The sequence below is a fragment of the Podarcis raffonei genome, chromosome 2 (assembly GCF_027172205.1).
Source record: "Podarcis raffonei isolate rPodRaf1 chromosome 2, rPodRaf1.pri, whole genome shotgun sequence".
In the NCBI taxonomy this organism is placed as follows: Eukaryota; Metazoa; Chordata; class Lepidosauria; order Squamata; family Lacertidae; genus Podarcis; species Podarcis raffonei.
The window spans coordinates 89,381,262-89,403,898 of record NC_070603.1 but is presented as its reverse complement, the minus strand read 5'-3'; the positions used below and the strand labels follow the sequence as shown (position 1 = coordinate 89,403,898).

At 42.0% G+C, this 22,637-nt stretch overlaps 1 protein-coding gene across 7 annotated transcripts in view; it reads right to left on the bottom strand.

The window, feature by feature from the left end:
* Positions 1-249: 249 nt before the first annotated feature.
* Positions 250-22,637, bottom strand: part of TMCC1 (transmembrane and coiled-coil domain family 1) — a 113,845-nt gene continuing 91,457 nt past the window's right edge. For 6 of the 7 annotated variants that reach the window (XM_053378076.1, XM_053378075.1, XM_053378081.1 and 3 more), the window contains 3 exons: positions 13,349-14,280; positions 6,811-6,946; positions 250-4,906 (listed from right to left, as the gene is read on the bottom strand). In XM_053378076.1, coding sequence (XP_053234051.1) covers positions 4,592-4,906; positions 6,811-6,946; positions 13,349-14,280 — 1,383 coding nt within the window. In that variant the 3' untranslated portion in view covers positions 250-4,591. Of the gene's footprint in view, positions 4,907-6,810; positions 6,947-13,348; positions 14,281-15,261; positions 15,371-22,637 lie in introns of those variants that run through there. The other variant, XM_053378077.1, reaches the window with a different exon arrangement.

The window sequence follows — 22,637 nt, the reverse complement described above, 5'->3', positions numbered from 1 at the left end:
GCCTTGTATGCGGTCAAAGGACTTGATAACGTAAGCACATGGCCAAAGGAAAAGGCCACACAAACTTTGACAAAAATCAACTTTTCGTCATGCTACTTTGGCTCCCTCCCCCATTTCCAGGTTGGATATTCCTTTCCCTCAGAGGACCAAAACAGCGGTTGATAGCTCGAATATCGTCACACCATTGCATTGGTTCCCTGCCCAACCCCTCCCTAGACAACCTTTAGAAACACTGAAGTCACGCAGCACTTAATATCTGAGGTCTTTATTTAATTTTATATACAGTGTAAGCCACAGACAAGCCTGTGACGATCAGACAAGACAAATGTCAATCCCTCTCAACAATTAGCAGCTTAAAATACCTATAAACTACAGTGTTACGTTCACAAGTGTCATTTCTGTAACTCTTCCTCCTGTGCAAGTGAGTTTTTAGTTTTATACTTCTTAAAAAAACCACACTTACAGCTATGTCAGTTGCCTACTGATGCACGGTACCACCTGGCATACACAATACAGACACACAGACCTCTTTTAGCCACATTCAGAATTCTCTTAGAAACTGGCAAGCAATCCAGCGAGGGCAAAACACCTGCCTCCCTCCCTCCGTCAGGAGCTGGCTTCTTGGTTTCTACTGCTTGCAGCTTTCATTTCTTACAAGTCCTACCCCCACCCCATGTAGAAGAAAGATCATGACCCAGCTGGCCAATGCACGAACCTACAGACCTCCTCAACGACATCAGGTTTTTAGGTGTCCACAAAGTTGGAATAAACTAATTAAGTAATCACTGTGAACACAATGTTATCACTTGAGGATACGCTCAGAACATATGAGGCATCATATGCAATGGTGGGAGGTATGAAAGAAAATCAAAACATGGTTAACTTTTCACTTTAGTAAAAAAAAAAAAAAAAAGGCAAATAGGGTTCTTTCCAACCATGTTGTAATCAGAGCAGAGCCACAGAAATTTACAGGCATGGTTAATTTATGCCCATGAATTTCAGTGGATCTACTCTTGAGTAGGACTGAAAATGTTTCATGAAGCATGGTAAGCATGTTAAAATATCACTTATCTTTCCTTCAAGGCAGTCTGCTACATTTATTCCTTTTTGTGATCAGCTGATATGTGATTAATATATTAAACACTTCACCCTCTCCAAATAAGAAACTATATGGAAAAATAATTCTGTAACTCAAGGAGGTCCACAGCAGTAAAAAGAGCAATAGTAAGAGTAATGTTACACACACACACACACACACACACACACACACACTCATTCACTGGCAGACACTGCCTTTAAACAAGTCATCCAGGAATGCTTCACCTTCAAGAAAAAGAACACAGCACTTGCAAATGGGATGGGAGTTTTAAAGCTAGTTCACATTTCTGAAATAATTAACATCTCTTAAACAATTTGATGCAGCCACAGCCCTTCAGACCAACGGTAGGGAGAAAATGTATGATCTGCTAACCAAAATAAAATAAAGTAAAAATACAAATGGCAAAACGACAAGACAGGAGTCAGGTTAAGAGAGTTGACAGATAGGATTCAACAACACAAAGCACTTTTGGCAGCCTTTCAGAAATATGATGGTATTGAGAATCACTTATAACTGTAAGCCAAAAGACCTTCACAGAACAGTCCTGGAGATCAGGGGTTCTATCAATCATTTTCCTTCTGGTAAACAGGACAGTTTGTTTATGGTACACTCAGAATTCAGAAGCCATAAATGCATTTTTACAGGGGATGGAATTAAGCGCCACCCCCTCCTTTTAGACTTTAATGAGTAATGAGTAACAAAGTGCTCATTCATCATCCACTTTGTGTTGGTTTGTATCCTGGGCTAAACAAATCTACAGTGAATTCAGAGTACCATCAAAAACCTGAAGGAGATGCCAGGATACGAGTTCCTGGAAGAGGCTCATTTCAAGCACTTCAGAATGCAGACCAAAGCCTGCCCTTGTTGCTTCCTTTAGTATTTTTTTTAATGAAATACCGTGAAAATTGAGAAAGGGTGGAGAGTCGGATGCTATATCAAGTAAAGTGGGCATAAACTTAAGAGAGATTCTTGTCATGGCAGATCAGTATAAATGGGAATGGGAATACTAACAAATTCATTCTGTATCTGCAAGTCTAGGGAAACAGGAATGTTTGTTTATTTATTTTTTGGCTTGAGTCTGTTGAAACTGGCAATTCCTAAGAAGGACAAGCAGATATTTGCTCAGTGACAATGAGGTGTAATGTTATTCGATTGAGGAACCTGAGTATATAAAGAGCCGTGAATCTGAAAAGTGATACGCTGAATCTCTTGAACCATGACTAGGGCAGAGGGAAGGTTTCTTGCTGCTGGAAAATAGCAATCAGAAATCAAGTCCCATTCTGGAAAGCAAGGGAAATGGTTACGCAGTTCTAGAGGATAAAGCCCTAACAGCAAGAGTTCCTGGACTTCATATTCCACATTATTTCAGGTCACTTGGGCATTGTTAATTTCATAAGATGCAATACTGACCAAGGGTACGTTACAATAAATTATTGAATTCCAACGATGTAAAACAGACTTTTAAAAAACAACGAACTTGTTTCACAATGAGTACAGTGAGCCAGAATTAAGAATGAATCTGAATTCCAGAGATATAAACCCTATTGGCCAGTGTAAAAAAGAAAAAGGCTCCTGAAAGAAACATGTCACAGTCTTGTTCCAGTCCTAGGACCAGTTCACATGTTTCCAAAAAGGAAAGCAGAGGAACAAGCGGTCATTTCTTATGACACTTCTCCCCTAACTGCATGTCTTGCCCAGGACAACATTCTCTCTCTCTCCCCCCCTCTGGGACATAATCTTGACAGTCAATATGAATGTGGGTGGAGAATGAACCAGCACAAGCCATTGGCAGTTACACTTCCCCCCATTTCTTGGTAATGTACAACCATCAGTCAGTAAAGCTGTACAATATATTATTACTTATTGAGGGAAGGAGACTCTCTCCATCAAATACTATATGAGAACAAGATGCACAGAAGGGCTCTAAACACAAAAAACCCCACCAACAGTGAACACTGCCAGCTTGCTAACAGGATAACTTTGGTTTCCATTATCAGGGGTTTATTTGAACAGTAAATTAAATCTGGGAATATCTAAGGGATTGGCCTTTTGATCTGATGTTTCCTTAAGTGTTTACCCTTCCCTTAAAGATACAGGGCAACTTTCAGAACAGACCTGAAGTTGACTGGATGTAGGCTATTCAGCCACAAGCCTAGCTTTGGTATGCAAGAATCTAAACTGAAAATATAAAACCTATGGACTATCTGTGAGATTATGACTTCCAAGTACCAATTTTATTTTCGGAGCAGAACTTCAGCTCACTCACTTGGCAGTTTCAAAAGTTAGTTTTCATCTCTCCTTACGTCAGACAAGGATTTCTTTACTCTCTGGAAAGTATTCAGTTCTCTATATGTAACAGACCTGCCTGCCACACCTTTAAAAGAAAAAGACACTATGCGAAGACTAAGAGGAGGAGAGAGAGCTCTCTTTGTGATGCTGCGTCGGCAAGTTAGGGAGAATACAAATCACACCTGAATAGGTCTGCACTCAAGATGCACTTGAAGCTGTTTCCTGCCTTCTCCAAAACTGTTTCAGGATAAGACAGCTCACACTTATTCACACATTTCTTCATTTCAGAACATCACTTCTTTATTTTAAAGGAAAACAAAAAGAGAGAGAGATGATGACCCTGCCCACCACTAAGTTCAAAAACAACCCCCAATAAGAATAATAAAAAATCCTATTAGAAACAATAAGGAAGCACTGAGAGTTTGAGTATTACACTCTTCAAGTATGCCATTCGGATTTTTAAATCTGTGACTATACATATATTAAAAAACCGTAAAAGTGCAACCAAGGGCATTTGCTTAAAGTATTTAAAGGGCTACTTCAAAATACTGTAGTACAACTGTGCAGTAACTATGTCTGGCATAACTTGTCCACTTCATATAGCTAGCCAAAAAGTTTAATAGGCCTTGCAGAAAGAGGGTGGTTAGCAGAAGAGGCCAACCCAGCAACGGATCCAGGGACTTCCATGCATTGCACTGGTCTTCCATTAGAGAAAGCCACCCTGAAGCTATACATTCGGACATGGAATGTGGTCAGGTTTCACAGTAGCATTATGGGATCGTCACGGTGTCACTGTGCACTAGATTAATCTTTATTACGCTTTATGTAACTGTCTTCTCCTCTCCCCCAACAGGTTTAGTACAGTAGTTTGCCATAATTTAAATTGCCCATTGGTGTGCTCCAAATTGGTGTTTTATTTTTGTACATTTAAGGAAACTTAAAGATTTGCATCCAAAGAGAACCATGCTACATAAAAAGTATCCAGGATATTTTTTTTTTGCCAAAAAGAGCTCTTGAATAAAATCTAAAAAATACTATTGCCAATGTGTCTCATAGAGAGAAAATGTTATTTTAACTGTAAACAAATTCACACTCTGACACTTTAAAACTTCAGCAGAGGAAGGAGTGGCTGATTAAGCTTTGCCATGCTCACTTGCCAGAGCAAACCGGAGTGGGTAGGGCAACAGCCAGCTCTTCTCGACATCATCTAGGGGGAGAAAAGAACCGTTCCAAGTAGCCAGTGATGGCGTCCCAGTGCTTCCACAAAAAGGCAACGAAGACCACTATAAATAAAGTGCTGAACGTCCTGCTGCGAGTTTTCATGAGGGGGACAACACAGTTGGCCACGGTGGAGACAAAGACCAACAGAACGGCCATGACAGCCAAGAGGATGTTAATTAGTTTGCCCAGGAGGTTTCTGGCAGTGGCATTTTCAAGACCTTCCAACTGGACAACTTGCTGCTGTTGCTGCTGCAGTTCCATCTTTGAGATTCTGGTTTGACATGCCTCCAGTGCCTCCTGTTGAGAGTAAGAGAATGAATCAGTAACTGCACAACACCTTATCTCATGCATATGCATGTTGGTTTCATCCAAAAATGGGGAAGGGAGAGAGGCTGGCCTTGTTCTGTATTGCTTCCTACTCAAATGGGTCAAAAACTGCAGTGGGTTCCTGGACACATTTGGTTGGAATCACGCCAATCTGCTGACAGTGGGATCAGGTGCCAAGGACACGGGTGAAGAACTGGTTTTGCATATCCCGAGTCTAAATAAAGTTTGGGAGTTCAATACCTCAGGCATTCCTGCAGCCTTACTCACACTGCACAGGATATGAGTAACACTTGTTGGATTCATGTCCTGTAGCAAAAATTCCCTTCGTGCTGCATAGTGCATACAGGGAATTCGCAATGCAAACAAGCAGATCCAACCACAATGCAAGTTGCTTATTGCATTTACAACTGTACTTTCACAAGCCTTGGTGGCATGATAGATTCAGCCTCAGCAATAGTAGAGGACAGTGGATCCTACCTGTTTTCCATTTCATGCTTTCATATCACAGGCCACTGTTATAAACAGTGCAACTCTGGGATTGAATGAAGAGACATAGCTCTTCAGGAAAGGTAGACTAATGCTAGTTTCCAGCTCAATTTCAGCTACCTGCCTGAACACCACCCCACACATCCCAGCATGAATACTTGTGTCTCATACCCCTCACCAACAATGGTGGCAGTTTATAATATAAGTGCTCCAGACACTGGTGTTTAATTTATGCTGAAGTAGCAACAGAACAGCTAGTGAAAATTGTTTATTATGATGATGATGATTACCATTTTTATTACTATTATAATTACCACTGAACCAGAAGGGGTTGAATGCACCTCTCTAATTTAAAATCAACACCCTAAACCTACACAGACAGAGGGCCTTCTCGGTAGTGGAACCTGCCCTGTGGAATGCCCTCCCACCAGATGTCAAAGAGAAAAACAACTACCAGACTTTTAGCAGACATCTGAAGGCAGCCCTGTTTAGGGAAGCTTTTAATGTTTAATAGATTATTGTATTTTAATATTCTGTTGGAAGCTGCCCAGAGTGGCTGGGGAAACCAAGTCAGACGGGCGGGGTATAAATTAATAATAATAATAATAATAATAATAATAATAATAATAATAATAATAATAATTTTATTATTTACACACCTGGACAGTTTATGTGGCAGAATTTTGAACACTGTTTCCCCCAGCTGGAATAATAGCAACAACCCTGTAAGGGATTACTTTGGCTTTATAACTTGGGTGAATGTGAAACAAGTAAGAATGTATTTCACTGTGGTCAGGCAAGGGCTTGGGTACTTGTTCTTGGTGTTTATTTTGCAGCTGCAACTCTCCAAGTTCAACTTTTCAGACTTCTGAATTTCAAATACTTGACATACCCAGACCAAAAACTTCCCCCTCAAAACACATCCTTATTTGGGAAAGAAAAATGGAATAGGTTGCTTCCTGAAAGGCCTGAGAGGATATACAAAGCCAGCTACTGTTTTTAATTCAACATTTGTGCAGATAGGATTCAAATTAGTGACAGACACATCCTGCCATCAGCTAACTGGGGAAAATACTATAAAAAAAAACTCTTATGCTTCACAGTGCAGCATTTTGGCACAAACACACATGGAAAAGCTTTATTAGATCTTCCCTCAAATATGGAGGGAAACTCTCATTTGAACTTTTGAGAGTACTATAGATGGTTAACTGGCTCCTGTTAACAAAGACTCCTGCAGTAAAAACAATGAGATAAATGTAATTCAGAATACAGGGCACAAAATCTGATTCCACTGTTAATGGGAATTAAAGTGGAAACTGAACCAGCTCAATAGTTAAGAAAAATATAATCAGTTGACCGTTTTCAATTTGCTTGTCACTTTCACCAACCTGGATGTCTCTGGCACGTTCATAAGACTGATAAGCTATTTTTTCCTCCATGCTGGCCAATTCCTGCTTTAAATTAAGGATCTCATTCTGGTGGAGCTCAGTCAGGTCATTCAGCTGCTCTTCTAGCCGTTCACATCTAGAACAGAGAAATATGGCCGTCAAACATATTTTAAAAGTATCTACTTTGCATTTCTTTGCAAACTCAGGCTCAAAGAGATGACCAACCATTTTGAAAACCAGAGTTGGTAGCAGTGCTGGATTTAGGGTGGTGTGGACAGTTCCCCCAAACAGGGCACTGAGCTGAGGGGATGCGAAATTTTGGCCTCACTCAGGGCGCCATATTACCAAAGACTGGTGGATTCAATGTGATGGCAGGAAACTTAATACATATTCCCACACCCGTGTAGGTCTTAAAGTGCTCTAAGACAGTAAAACTGAAATTTTCACTGGTAAGCAGCTAAATCTACCTTATTTGAAAGTCCTGTAGATTCTGCATGTTTTATGGACTTTTTAAAATGCAGCTTTAAGCTTATAAAGAAAAGCAGGGTTTAAATTTCAAAACAAATTAAATATAGGAAAGTGTATCCTGGAATTCAAGGGTTTCGATTTTCTTTGTGTAGTTTCACATCAGGCTTTAAATTTACTGCTGTTCACATGCACATGCTGTTCATTATGCACGTGAGCATAATGTCACGTGGGAAAAACGTAAGTAGGTAACCTTGCACAACTATAATAATATACATTCAAAAGGAATCCTGGGTTGCCTCATCAACTGTATTCTTGCTCTGACAGGGCTATTTAACATTCTTAAACTCTAATCAGATTCTAGAGAAGTCTGCCCTTCGTGACTGTTTTGAGGCTGCTGCAGCAGCTGGTACAAAACATTATGGTTTCTGGGCCAGGAATCACTTCACACCAACATTACAGCACATATTAGTGGGCTTTCTATAGCCTTCTAAGCATAAATTTAAAGGCACCCAGTATAATGAACTCAAATAAGGGCATCTTAAATTGTAGGAAGTGCCACAGAGCTGTCCAAACATGTTCGCATGACAAGGGCCTTTTCTTATTTCTAGGGCTGGTTTCCTTTTCATGACAGCACACTGTTACTGTTATGCAGCCCCTTTAAGAGACAGCCTCACTTGCTGCCTCCCCTCTATGCAAATATATGCTGCCTAGGTATGTATACTAAAATGGAGGAAAAAAATACATATCCAGAGTTAGCAATTGGTGTGATACTCTTATATTTGCAATTATAAAGGGGGTCGGGGGAGGGAATAGTACTTAAAAGGTAGCATTAGTTGACAAGTGGATCCCAAAAGGTTTATATGCAGTTTTCACTGGAGAACATAGTTTACAAGGGAACACTTTGCCACATTGCCTTGGCAGTGGAGAAAGGTTGATTCTGCTCAACATCTTTGAAACATTCAGAGGGTCCAGGGGCAGAATTTGGATTGGGGGAAGCATACCAAAGAAAACACTCTTTCCAAGCTAAGCACGGTATTTCCTCCCACCTATGGGTGATAGCTTCATGACAAAGGAAGGGTGATTTTGCTCAACATCTCTGCATCACAGGTGCTTTCACAGAGCGAGTGAGTATAAAGGATAGAAGGAAAATCTGGCTCAGACAAACTGACACTAAAAAACAAAATTTGGCACCAAGTCCATCTTCTCACCATAGCGTGTAAGAGAACCTTAAGGAGGCTGGCACCTTGTAATCTCTGGATGTGGAAGAGCCTCCTTACCCTTTTCCTGCCCAGAAATGTCTTCTGTTCACTGGACAGAAACTAGCCATGCTTGCCTGCCTTTTGCCAATTAAATCACGTTGTTACCTTCTCCTACCAGTGATATTCTTCAACAGCAGAGGAATGGACACATGTACAATCTTCATTAGGGAGGTTTGGGGAGGGATTTGCAGAAAAGGCAGGGGTTAGCCCAATCTGTCAGTATTTTTCTTTAAAGGCAGCAAGCCTCTACCTTGAGTAGAAACCCTCAATGACCCTACAGCACCCTCAGAGCATGCAGGCACTGAAGCTTAATAATATAGAGTGGTATTTTGGGTTTATTGTGTCCTATATTGTGAGATTATTGTGTTTTTGGAAACAGTACCAAGGGGATCAGTTATAAATGCCAATAGGACATTTTTATAAAAAAAAATTCTGCAATTTTCAGCTCTCTCCAAGGCCCTGTATCAGAGGGCAAAGAATAATACCAAATATGTAACATGTTACCATGCTATCAAAACATTCCTTTATTTGTGGTGCCTCACTCAGGGAATTTTCTTCCTAAGAGGCTTGCCTGGGGCCTGCATTCATGTCTTTTTGGTGCCAGTTACAGCCCATTTTATTTTCCCATGCTTTGAATCTGATAAGATACTTTAATCCTTCTCTTGTATTGATTGTTTTATAACATATTTGTTTTTTTCTGCCTTGGATATACCTGCTGAAGGGCAATATCAATTCATTAAATGAACTGAAGGTATATGGGCTGAGCACTGTGATGTTATTCAGAGCTGCAATCCCACACACATTTAAGTTCTTTTGAGCTCAATGGGGCTTACTGCTGAGTAGGTAATGCATGTACTACAACTCCCTTAACATTCTGAATTTTAACTGACATTTTTGCAGTACTCTGGGTGCTTACTGCCTGGGTTCCGCAGCATACATAGATATTTGCCCATGATCTAATAGTTGGGGGCGATTTTAATTTGCTGCAGTGCAAAGAAGACTTGCTGCCTCTGGTAGCAAAGGGTGCCCAATTTTCTCTTTAACGATGAAACATCCAATGTTCCCTTTAGATGTCACAGCACTGCTATGGGAAGCTCCTGCACCACTGCTTTAACATCTATAGGACACCCAAGACGTAAATTGATTGGAACATGCCATAACGATTTTTTAAAGCTGGTTGTTTTGATCTTGCAGTAAGAGGTCTCAAACCCAGCATTTCACTTGAATCGTAGAATGTGGAGTCGGAAGGGACCATGAGGGTCATCTAGTCCAACCCCCTGTAAAACAGGAATCATTCTGCCCAACTTGGGGCTTGAACCCATGACCCTGAGATTAAGAGTCTCATGCTCTTACTGACTGTGCTAGACATCTTCTGTTTTGAAGTAGCAAATGCACACCTTTGTATACAAAATAAAATAAAAATCACGTGTGTGGTACAGGATGTGCCTGTATATTTTGTGGTTAGCATAGGTACCCACTGTTCTAAAGCTCCACATAATATGCATCACTTTTTACATCATGATTTCAAATTGAGACTATAAGAGAAGTCTCCAAAACAAAGTTCTGCATATCACAAGCCAGCAAAGCACTAAATGACTGGTCTCAAGGCTATCTTGGTAGACTAGAATTAAACAGCAACAGAATGGAGATCAAAGGGATTAAACTTGTAAAAACTGAAATACAAATGCAGCACAACACACTAATTGAGCTTCTAAGATGATCCCATGAAGACTGGCAGTCTGTGAGTGAACGGAGTGCATCTAAGCTATCTAAAGTCATTTTTCGCTCTGTAAAGAAAGCTTCGGGCATAAATTGTAACAAGAGAGACTCAGTAGAAACTGATGACAGCACATAAAGTCCTGTTTTATCAAGTAAACATCAGCTATATTCTCAAAGCTATTAAGCAACAGGCTATTTTGGAGTTTGGTCTCACTGATAAAGGATCGATTGCAAAAAGAACAGACAGGCAGATATTACCAAAGAGGGAAGTAAAAGGAGTGGCTAATCAGTCTGGACTATGAGGCCACATCAACTGCCCAATGGACAGGAGGCACAGCTTCTGCCAAGGCTTCTAATAACTTCTGACACTACAGCACAGGGCAGAAGTGACTTGCGAAATCATACTGTCATCAAAAAATGCTGGCCGGGTGGAATGGGAGGGGGGAATCAGAAGATGAGACAGCTCTAGAAGCACCAAGTCTCAGCGAACAAAGGCAACTACAATGCCATCAGCAAGAAGGAAGGCTGCAGACAAACAGGGAATGATAAACAAACTACATGCAACGCCAACTACTCTAATTAGAGCAGGAATCACTAACACGGTGTCCCCTAACGATCACAGGAATCTAATTCCCATCAGCCCCAGCTAGCATGATCAACGGCCAGGAAACTGAGGTCCAATCATCTATGAAGGTTACCACACTGGCTACCACTGCATTAGAGAAATAAAATTTTGTACAGGAAACGGAACCCTTTGGTGTAACCCCCTGACTTTCATACTGGGGTCATTTTTAAACACAAGAACGGAGAAATGCCTGCCTTGAACTCCCATACCGGTTCTACCTATGGCCTTCAGCAAACTACCATATGCTTTCTTGGCATCAGTTATCACTTCACCAAGGCCAAGGGAGAGCCCCATCTTTTGGGTGTCTTAAAGTGGATTTTACTAATCCCTCAGCAAGGAACCTTACACAGTAAAAAGGGCAATGAGAGTTAACAAATAAATCTTTTGACGCAATGCTCTTTGTTTATCTTCAGTGCTATAATGGCAGTAACAGCTACAAAAGCTGCCAGAAAGGGAACTTCCACACTACTGAGGGGAAGGAGGGAGAGGGAAGACAGCATGATTTTAGCTTTAGAGTAAAGGAATGTAATTAACCTCCTTTCTGTTAGGAAACATAACTATTTATATAAGCAACTTTTCCTTATAAACAAAGTAGAGGATGGCGGCCAGGTATCTGCCAAAACTCTGTGTCTAACTACAGAATCTTCCTGACAGAGGGGCTCTGCACACACATACAACTCAGACGTGTGACTGACATAGGAAGTTGCCTTATACGGATTCGGACTATCTAGCTCAGTATTGATTGGCAGTGAGTCAGACTAGGGTCTCTCCCAGTCATATCCTGAGGTGCTGGGGGCTGAAACTGGGACCTTCTGCATGTAAAAGAGGTGCTCTACCACTAAGCCTAGGCCCTTCTTACCATTTTATGGTGCATAGGAGATAAGATATATTTGACAACAAGTGTACTTTCCCCCCTCCTTGCAGCTTAATGCTACAGATATCAACTATAAACTGAACTAGTTTAACACATAAAAACATAAGAATAGCAGAGAGTGGTTGGAGATCTTACAGCATTAGAAAATTACAATTCTCAAGGTTGGGGGCTATGGTGCTTAAACCAGTTTAATAAATTTGGTGTAGAGGTACGTTACAACAACCAAATGCAATGTGAGTGTTTAAAAATCATGAATACATACCCTCACCCTAGGGGAAAAAAGAGTCTAGTCATAGGAACATCTGAAAAAAACTGATCTGGGAAAGAGCCACAGCTAGTGGAAGAGAACACAGATTGCATGCAGGAAACTGTGGCTTTAATTAGTAGCATTACTAGTTAAAATCACCTTAAGTAGCAGGATTAGGAAAGACTTGAGATCCTATGAGCCACTTCTGGGAACAGGTAACAATGGCCTAATGAGTGTATACCAAGATGTCTAAAAGCTAGTTTCATGTGATACAGAAGGGTGATGAGGAAGACCTCTTGGGACAATGCTGTTATTTTGCAATCAGTTAAATATCTCTATCTTGATTGCTTAAGGATAATGGTTTTTTAACACTACCCTTAAACCCAATGAAGCAGATATAATCTCAAAGCTACAAATACAACAAAGGGAATAAAAAAAAATACACTCTGTGCTTCAATGTCTGCAAATGGCAAAAAAGCAGTCAAAAGCAATTAGTGCTGCCTAAAGGTATATCGTATCCTAAGACCCATATGCCAAATGATACAGTAAGTTATTTTATTCAATAATAAAACACGGCCCGCTCATGCTTGCTCTAAGCCTGAACAAATACTATCAGCATAATATTGTATGATTAGAGCCCTCCCAGTTTCAATATGGAGTCATGGACCAACAAGTCCAAATATCTGACATTGTTTTTTTCAATATGTAACTCAAGGTACAATTTTTTGGAGGCAACCAAAGAACAGCAACTACCAATATCATAATAACAGACAGGGTGAAGTATTCTCCAAGATTTGGTGGCCCTGAAGGTATCACAAACCTTTAGAGAAGCATAGCACTGAAGCCTGCAAAGTGCATTTTGTTAAGTGTTGGGTGACTACAAGACCAGTATTACAACTACTGCACTGGCTCACAGCTTCCAGAGGAAAGTCCTAGCTTTGGCCTTTACTTTTTTTTTTGCAGCCATAGAACATTCTTGCTCCTAGAGCCCTCTGCCTTCCACCCTCTCCCTCTATGTAGATCATCGGAAAAGGTTGTGCTCAAAAATCCCTCATCCATTAGGATGAGGATTTTGAGATGGGCAGGGAACTGTAGCACAGGGCTACTTTGGTTTCCAAAACTGGGACAGACACTCAGAATGCATGGGCTGTGAAAAGTAGCAAGCTGAAAGAGGTGAAGGTCTGGAAGAAGAAACCTGAACATGTAGAAGGGGACAATTGTGCATGTGTATATATATTACGGGTGCTGCCTGATACCTGTGAGACTGTTAGCGCTGAATGAATGCATGCACCTAGGTGTGCTTTAACATCAGTAGTATCAGTGAAAAGTTAGTCTGAAATTCTCACCGGTATCTTTCTTCCTGCAGAGCCTGCATTATCAAGGAATAATCCCTCTGATAGTGAACCTTAAGGTTCTCAAAAGATTCCTCCAGCCGTCCTTGCATCTCTCTGATCTCTTGAATCTCATGCAGTATTGCATCAAACCCTGAGCTCTGCATATCCAGAGTGTTCGTTTTGGAGCTTGGTGCTCCCACAGGGATCCCTGTGGTGCTGTTGGCCCCCACAGAGCCTGATGTGGCACTGGAGCAATCGTCCTCGCTGCCATATTTTGGGCTTGACTGAAAATTATGAACACCTAGAGTTTTCCCCCCAGTCCCATCTTCTTGACCTTCTTCCAAGGAGTCCTTCAGATTAGCAATATTGTCTGCACTCCCAAACCTGTTCCTAATGAGTGAGGCAATCTCCCGGGGTTTGGAGACGACAGCTCCAGCTGCCGAATGGGTTGCTTGGGAGAAACTGGAAAGTCCACCCTTAACACTGTCTACCACTCCTTCGCTGAAGCCGGTGACCTTTGCTCCCACATCTTTCAGCCCCTGGTGCATATCCCTCAATACATCTTTGGGCTGTCGAGGGATACCATTCTGTTCGATCTCTCGCAGCTTCCGATGGTAGTGCTCTAGCTTCTTCTGCAACTGGAGGATTGTCTGGGCTGACTTCTGGTTCTTCTTCTCAAATACCTGCTTGATGCGGGCACTCTGTTGCTTGTCCGCATTATTGGCCAGTTTTAGGTATTCTGCCACATTGTCATCCCGAGCTGTTTGCTCTATTTTGATCTGCTCAGTCAACTTCAGTATTTTTTGTTGCAGGTGGGTGATGGCCACTTTTGTGCGCTGAGGATCTGGCGTTCCATCAATGGAATCTGCGTTGATGCTGCACTCTGTGCTTGAGGCCACTGCACTGGATGTTTGTGCTAGACTGCTTACATCTAATCGCTCAATCTGGGGAAAGAATAAGAAAGTGAACATTACAAACTGCTTTAATACCATGCAGCCTCCACTCAAAATGCACTTTGCTTCATTTATGAAGCAAAAATATACTTATTATTCTTATTATTATCTTGTTTCTTTAGGTATTGTTCTTCAGTGTTCAGGTGAAACCTCTAAATCAGTGAGAAGAATACCAGCAAGCCTCTCCAGTTTTTGGAGAACTTAAAAGGATGAGGGTCAAGAAATTTCATCCAGTCGCTAGCTTCAATAAAGTGAAGAGCAAAGGAGTTAACTGCCCTGGGTCATATGTATTATCCTGTACAACAGAGAGAGTAATGTGATACTTCCAAAAGCTCTATATTTCCAGCACACATAGCAAGCACAGTAATAGTATGTATAGCAAAAAAACCTTTTAAGTAAATTCAGTCTCTTATTGTGCGACTGTGTGTTCATGCTTCCTTTCCACATACGATCCTGGGCCAGCACGGATCCCAATCTGTTGTAAACCACTTTGTGAAACTTTGTTTGAAAAGCAGCCTATAATTTTTTAAAAAAATTAAAAATACAGTTGGAATGTGGGGGCCACATCCCCTAGAACAGTAGTATGCTTGTGTAAATGGCTGAATAGGTGAGCATCCGAAGTAAGGTCCATTCAACACTATGAGGTATCAATATCATGACTGTATCTAAACTTCCAGGATGATTCACCTTCATTTTCATGTGCCCACCTGAATCTGAAATCTACATCAATTTACTGAGCACAAAAATTCCATAGCAGCCAGAGATGCTGAAACTCTCCCAAACAAAATATACTGGTATGTAGCCAAGCCTTAAAAATGTCTACAATGGGAAAAGTCACATGAAAATGAAATTAGCATTAAACTTTCTCAACATATTGACTACTCTTAATAAGTAAACCCTTAATAAAAACTTAACTACAATTGTTTTTTTCTTTTTAACGGGAAAGAAAGGATCCCCCTTTCTCTAACCTACCTTGGCTTTTCTGAGCCGCAATAGCTGTTCCCAGTGCATGACTTGAACAAAGGAGCAACATGCCTACAATAGCTCTGCTGAAAGCTATTCTACACTCACTCGCTGCATGCAGTAAAATGAAGTCTTAAGGAAGGTGGCTTAATACAGAAACCAATGAATCATTTAATTACTCAGCAGCTCCTCCCCAAACAGGGAAGGCATTAGTTCATGAAAAATAACAGCATGACATCATGTGAGCTGTGGACTCTTAACACACAGGCGCTCTCTCTCTTTTTAAAAGCAGTCCAGAGAAAACAAAGGAAGCTGTAAAGACTTGCCAGCAGATGAAACATGATTCCGCCCTACCTATCACACATAGTTGAGAACCCATGCAAAGGGTGAGTTGGAGCCAAAAGGTATCATCTGAGGTGGAAGGCACCCAAGGAGGAAGGGGCAATCTTTAAACCACACCAACTTTCACAGTGTGTTCTGCCAATGGAGCAAGTTAAGCTATTTAAACAAAAGGAAGAATAGAATGGTTTAAGAGTGACTTGACCCAGTATTAAATTCAAGTAGTGTAGACATTGAAAGCACTATAGGATTTTCTTGGGGGGGGGAGTATTAGTAATCCCCTCCTTTAAAAATGGAAGGAAGTTAAATATGTACACATTTATGTTCCACAACTCTGAGGGGTCACAACCCTTAACTACTGACCGCATGTCCCATTAGCAGCAATCACCAGGGGGTGAAGTAGGTAGGAAAAATAAACTGCACTATGCCTACTATAGATAAAGGCTGCCCAAGTGCTATAAAAGGTAAAGGGACCCCTGACCATTAGGTCCAGTCATGACCGACTCTGGGGTTGCGGCGCTCATCTCGCTTTATTGGCCGAGGGAGCCGGCGTACAGCTTCCGGGTCATGTGGCCAGCATGACTAAAGCCGCTTCTGGCGAACCAGAGCAGTGCACAGAAATGCCATTTACCTTTCCACCACCTATTTATCTACTTGCACTTTTGACGGGCTTTCGAACTGCGAGGTTGGCAGGAGCAGGGACCGAGCAACGGGAGCTCAACCCATCGTGGGGATTCAAACCGCCGACTTTCTGATTGGCAAGTCCTAGGCTCTGTGGTTTAACCCACAGCGCCACCTGCGTCCCCCAAGTGCTGTAGATAAGGCTTAGATTAAGATGTACCAAAATAAGGCACTCTCTTGGGCAAGGCTCATCTACAAACACACACACACAAACCTACTGCAACGAGTACTTGCTCCTGGACCTTGAGTTTTCTTTGCAGTCTGCAAACTCGACATAGCCAGCAAATTTCATTTTACATGTAGCTTCTGTGTGTGCTATCAGACTTTACTCTTTTTAATGCCCTCTTCTGTTAAATCTTTGGCTGTGAAGCTGAAATCAATTTTTAAAAAACTTTAGACCAGGTGATACTAGGAACCTTAGTTAGCCCTTTAACTGAAACTCTCAGCTAGTGGGTAAATATTAATCCTACTTTTTGACAAAACTGAATTGCTTCCTGAAAGGGGAGCTTTCCAAGTGTAAACAATTTTATTGCTCAGGATAAGCAATGAATGATCTCAGTTCCTCAACTGAGCGCATGGCACACTAAACACTAGGCACACTTACAAGGGTTACACATACAGTGAGGGGGAAAAGTATTTGATCCCCTGCTAAATTTGCCCGTTTGCCCTCTGACGAAGAAATGACCAGTCCATAATTTTAATGGTAGGTTTACTGTAGCTGTGAGAGACAGAATAACAACAGGAAAACCCCCAGAAACCCAGAAGACAAAAGTCAGAGATTGATGTGCATGTAAAGAATAAAGCTGGTTTTAAAAGGGTTTTAGGTAGCCATTGATAGTCTTGTCCTTGATAACTATTGTCATGCTACCATGGCCATGTATCAGAGGTGGTACCCCACTCAATTTCAGTTGCCAGGGAGCACGTGGGGAATGTTCCGTTGCGTTCATGTTCCTGCATGCATCTGGTTCCCATAGGCCAAAGGTTTTCAACCTTTTTGGCTTCACGGCTCCCTTGACCAACTACATTCTTTCTTCGGCACCCCTGTGAGGCTCAGGAGCCTAGTTATGTCACCCCTTGCCTGCCGAGCTGGCAGCCCCTCACCCCTTTTTGACCACCCTCCTTTGTGGAGTGTTCCCCCAGCCTCCTCTCTTCTACCCTCTCCTTGGGAGTCCTCTGGGCAGCCGCAGCTGCCACCACTGGTCTCTGAGCTCCCCCCCACCCCAAAGAGAGGCACCTCCTCACACTGCCACACAGAGGTCTGGGAAGCACCCCCTGGCCAGTCCCAGAGGCACCATTTGCCTGGGGAGCTTGTAGCCAGAGCTGCTGCCACAAACATCTGTTGGCCACGGCACCCCGACCATGATTCAGGGTACCCCAGAATGCCACAGCACACTGGTTGAAAACGACTGCTATAGGCATCTGGTTGGCCACTGTGGCTACAGGATGCAGGTCTAGGTGGCCCTTTGGTGTGATCCAGCAGGGCTTATGATCTTAAGTGGCTTTTTGTCTGAATCACTTATTTCAGAAGGTGTGTTTGAAATTTCTCATGAGAAATAGCAATCGACACTATAATTAGTCTGACAATGTGCTACTCCTTACAGTTTCAGGTTTTTTTCAGAAACTGTGCACAGAGTGGTGAACAAGAAAATGAAGTTTCTCTATGCATGTGCACCTGTTGACCCATCTATACAAATAGCAAGTGCTTTCAGATATCAGAAAACTGGGTCAAGAGCAGAGCTGTGTCTTTATCCGGGGAGTAACTGCCTTGGATTGATGTCATAGTGTATGGCTATATAGTAAGTTGCATTGCCAAACTTGGCTCTTAAACACTAGCTAATAACTATTTACGTTGAACTTACCAGTTGTATTTCATTTTACAGCTTCCAATAACCCTTATTTCAACTATAGAGCAGGTTTCAGAGACAAGTGAGGGAAGGCGATGGAGGTATTCTAACTCTTTTGAACTCCAAAAAGGTGTTATCTGGCATGCTTTGACTTTTAAAGCAGTGCTCCGAAAAAAGACATGCACATTCCAAACCTAGTTGAATGAGTTTACTGATCTTTAAAGGGGAGGCCCTACTTCTTCCAGTCACTGTGATTTTCTCTCTGGAATTTTGAGGACAGCCCTGCTTGAAGATCTTAATAGGCAGCCGCATCACACAAGGAGGGAGGAGGAGTCTTTGAACCATGCAGGTATGTAGGGCTTTAGCAGTCAATAAGCACCTTGAATTGGGCTTGGACACAAACTGACAGTCAGTGTAAACACTGTAATGTAGGTTGTAGATGGGCGTACACACATAGCCTTATCAGTTACATTCTGCATCATTTGAATTTTTTGGACCATTTTCTACGGCAGCCCTTGAGGAACACAGCTTTGAACATGTCTTACCATGAAACAGTGGCAAACCAAGTTTAAGGAATCTCTGGCCCACATACCTAGTTAGGCCCGTAAGGCCTCACCATTTTGCCTCACAAGGCATTTTGGCCAAGCCACCTCCACCTGCCCTACACCTGACATCAGAAATAGGCAGGCAAAGGCCTGGCTCAAGCCAATAGGGGGTTTGCAGGCACACCTACAAAGCCCCAATGATCATCTGATTAGTGCTGATCACTGATACTTTGCCTGCATAGTTTGATTTCATGTGGGCAAAATAGGCTCACCTCACATCATTGTGACATCAGATTAATGACAGGCTCCACCAACCTGCCAAACATGGTTCACAGGGCTTGGGGAAAATAATAATCTGGATTACCGGCCAGAAACAATACAGGCTAAAAGGCAACCCTGATTAACTGAGCAGCACACTTTAAAAAAATGTTTATTATTATAGTAACTGCAGACTGGAGGCACCATTTATTCAAAGCAGGTTTTTTAAATCCTTGTAGATAAGAGGAAGCTGTTAACAGTATTGGCTGTGCGTTTCCTGATGGGTTTAGCTACTAGCTGTACCCAGAGTGTGTGAGGGATGGGGCATGCGGAGGGTGATGTTCACCCTCGCGAGTCCTGCCTGGCTGCTGAGCACTTACCCAGCAGGGCGGAGGGAAGGGGACTGATGGCGGGGGTGGCAATCCCCTCAATATTGGGGGGGGGGGCTGAGTCCTTTGCCCCAAAATATTGAAGTGGCTGAAGCCCCCTCTGCCCCATATACTTGGTGCTGTTGTGTTGGAAGCACAAGAAGCATATGTATTTGGGCCCAGAGAAGAGCAGTGATGAGTTTGCCCTGTACCCAGACAGAGCAGGAGTAAGGTGATGCCTTCATACAGCAGCAAGAGTAACCAACCTTCACCAAGGCCTGAAGATTCCCTTTGAAATCCCATGTAAATACAAGTCCTGCAGATGACCTAGAAGTTCTCTGATCCGTATATAATGGGTGTATTTGTTGTACAGCTGGTTTTTAAACACATAAATTATAAAAGAATGTTTCTCATAGGATGTAGTGGTCACTTTAAAAGAGGGACAGTTCTATGGAATCCTTTTGTAGAATAAAAGGCGAAGGGCCTTCTTGGTGCTCGCCCCCTGCTTTGCAGAACACCCTCCTGTCAGATGAAAAGGAAATAAACAACTATCTGACTTTTAGAAGACATCTGAAGGCAGCCCTGTTCAGAGAAGTTTTTAATGTTTGATATCATATTGTGTTTAAATTTGTATGAAGCCACCGAGAGTGGTTGGAGGAACTCAGTGAGATGGGAGACATATACTACTACTACTACTACTACTACTACTACTACTACTACTACTACTTCTTCTTCTTCTTCTTCTTCTTCTTCTTCTTCTTCTTCTTCTTCTTCTTCTTATTATTATTATTATTATTAATTCTGCAGACCGGTTTCTGAAGATTATTTCAGTTGTGATGGGAAAAGAGCTCTAATTCCCAAAATGCTTATATTCTGGTGAGGTTAGACTATGGAAAACTTGATAAGCAATCTTAATTACCAAAACTTGCATGACAGATTTTGCTGATGCTTTAAAGGAAAAAATCCACTTCCCTAATTATGGGTAAATTACATTTCTTCTGGCTCTGTTAAAACAAAAAATATGTAGCGTTGCTGAGTTGTAGTTTAAAATTTTGTTGCTTTTTGTTGATTGCAAGGATGATTATTTGCCCAGAAAAGCACCCTAAACATATTTTTGATAAATAAGTAAATAATAAAACTGGGATATTTTTTCAGCACCAGATAGCTTATAACCCAGTGCTGTTTTGAGGCACATTCCACCTTGAGTGATCATGTTTATAGTCTGCTTGTTAGAAGAAAGCTCCGCAGTTATCATCCATTAGTATTTCTGGAAATGAAACAGAAATTGGATGGCTTTCTGTCATGGGTTATTTAGTTGTGTTTCCTACATCGCAGGAGGTTGAACCACATGACCCTTTGGATCCCTTCCAATTCTATGATTCTATGAATTCTGCACTTTCACAATTGTAATTTAACTACATGTTGTCCATCCAGTGTTTAGAGAGACCCAAAATCCAAGCCCTGTATAAGAACTTACATGATTCATGATGAGTACACAGAGTTGAGAGTACTTTGCAAATCTGCATGTCAGTAAAGCAAATGTCCTAACTTGACATGCGGCCGAGAGAAATCACTAAAAACTATGACTGACTGCATCAGGTCCTTAAAAGACACCTGAATGAGCTAGCCAACAGCTATTCTGCACCATGTGGATTATTGTTCAGTATCTCCACCGGAAATTATTGGTGCCCTGCTACGATGCATACATATAATTCCGCTGACAACTCCTCTCATCTGACATCATCCTTAACATAACACTGTTTACTCAGCATGCTGGCAAGTTCATATCTCTGTTTTGGTATTGATTACTCTAGATAGCAAGCTGGCGTTTCTATTAGCAGAAGTCTTATCTGAACATTTAAAACTGCTGTTAAAAAGTGATTTTTAAAACAGCACCTACACATTAATGCTAAGGTTCATAGAAGCAGAATACAGTAACCACAACTTAAATGACTGAACTCTTGGATCGAACTAGAAGTATCGGTCAAGATTGCTTGAATGCAAGGAAGGCTCTATGTGGGGAACCAAGCAGTGTGTGTGTGTGTGTGCCAAACTCTCCTGAAAATGCCCCTAACTCTCCCTGTTGGTGGCTTATTTTCATTTATTTTGAGCTCAGCTGGGAGGAAAATAGGTTAATAATGACCTGAGAGGATAATAGCAGGAAGCAACAGATCAGTGGCAGCTCATATGCTTTACATCAGGGGTGAGGAGCCTCTGTCAGCCTGAGGGCCACATTCCCTTCTGGCCAGCCTTTCAAGGGCCACAGGCAAGAGTGGGGCAACACTGAAAGTTAATTCTAACTCTGTGCAGTAGGCTAGTTTCTACACACACACTCATCAGTGTTAGAAACTCAAAATATACAAGCTGATCGCCAAATGGCACCTTAAACCTAGGTTACAGTTGCCACAATGGAATGTCTAATCACCATTGTTATTACTATTACCATTATTATTCATTTCATTTCTATACCACTTTATATTTTAAAGAAAAAAACCCTCAATGTGGTTTACACGGAATGGACAAACAAGTCCCAGGCCCCTGTGGGATGGTGTGAGAAGGCACCTCTCTTTGGGGCAGGGAGGTGCAGCTCAGAGATCAGGAGTGGCAGCAGCGGCTGACCGGAGGACTCCCAAGCAGATGGGAGAAGAGAGGAGGCCGAGGGAACGCTCCACAAAGGAGGGTGTTCAAGAAAAGGTGAGAGGCTGCCAGCTCTGCAGGCAAGGGATGACATAATTGGGCTCCTGAGCCCCACAGGGGTGCCACAGAAAGAATGTAGTTGGTCAAGGCACCTGTGGACTCAAAAAGGTTCTAGGGCGTTCCTTTCTCTCAGGACAGTCATATCTCATTAATGTGAATGGGATCACCAAATTACCTAGCTGCACCACTAACTATAACCTTATAACCCTTGTGACTGGACCAGCCTTTTGCACAGGGCTAAGCCTCTTTTCCTCAGCTGGGATAGTCTGGCCTCTGTCCATGCACCTTGGAACCTGCGATTGGCATGTTGAGGCCTTGTTGGTTGTTCCACCACTGGTGACAGACTCATTCGTGTTGACTCATGACAGGGCCTTCTCAGTGGTGGTTCTCCCTTTGTGGAAAGCCCTCCCTGGTGAGATACATCTTTTCCCCTCAATATTGGCTTGCAGGAGGAATATCAAAACATTATTGTTTACCCCAGGCATCTGATGCTTGATACTGTCACTGGTAACTCTGAAATCATTGGCTGAGAATGTCACTTATTTTAGAATGCTTTAATGATATGCTGTTGACTGCCCTAGGCACCTTTAGAGGGATATAGATGGAAGAAATAATAATAGCAGCAATAGTAGTAATACCAAAGTTTCTTCATT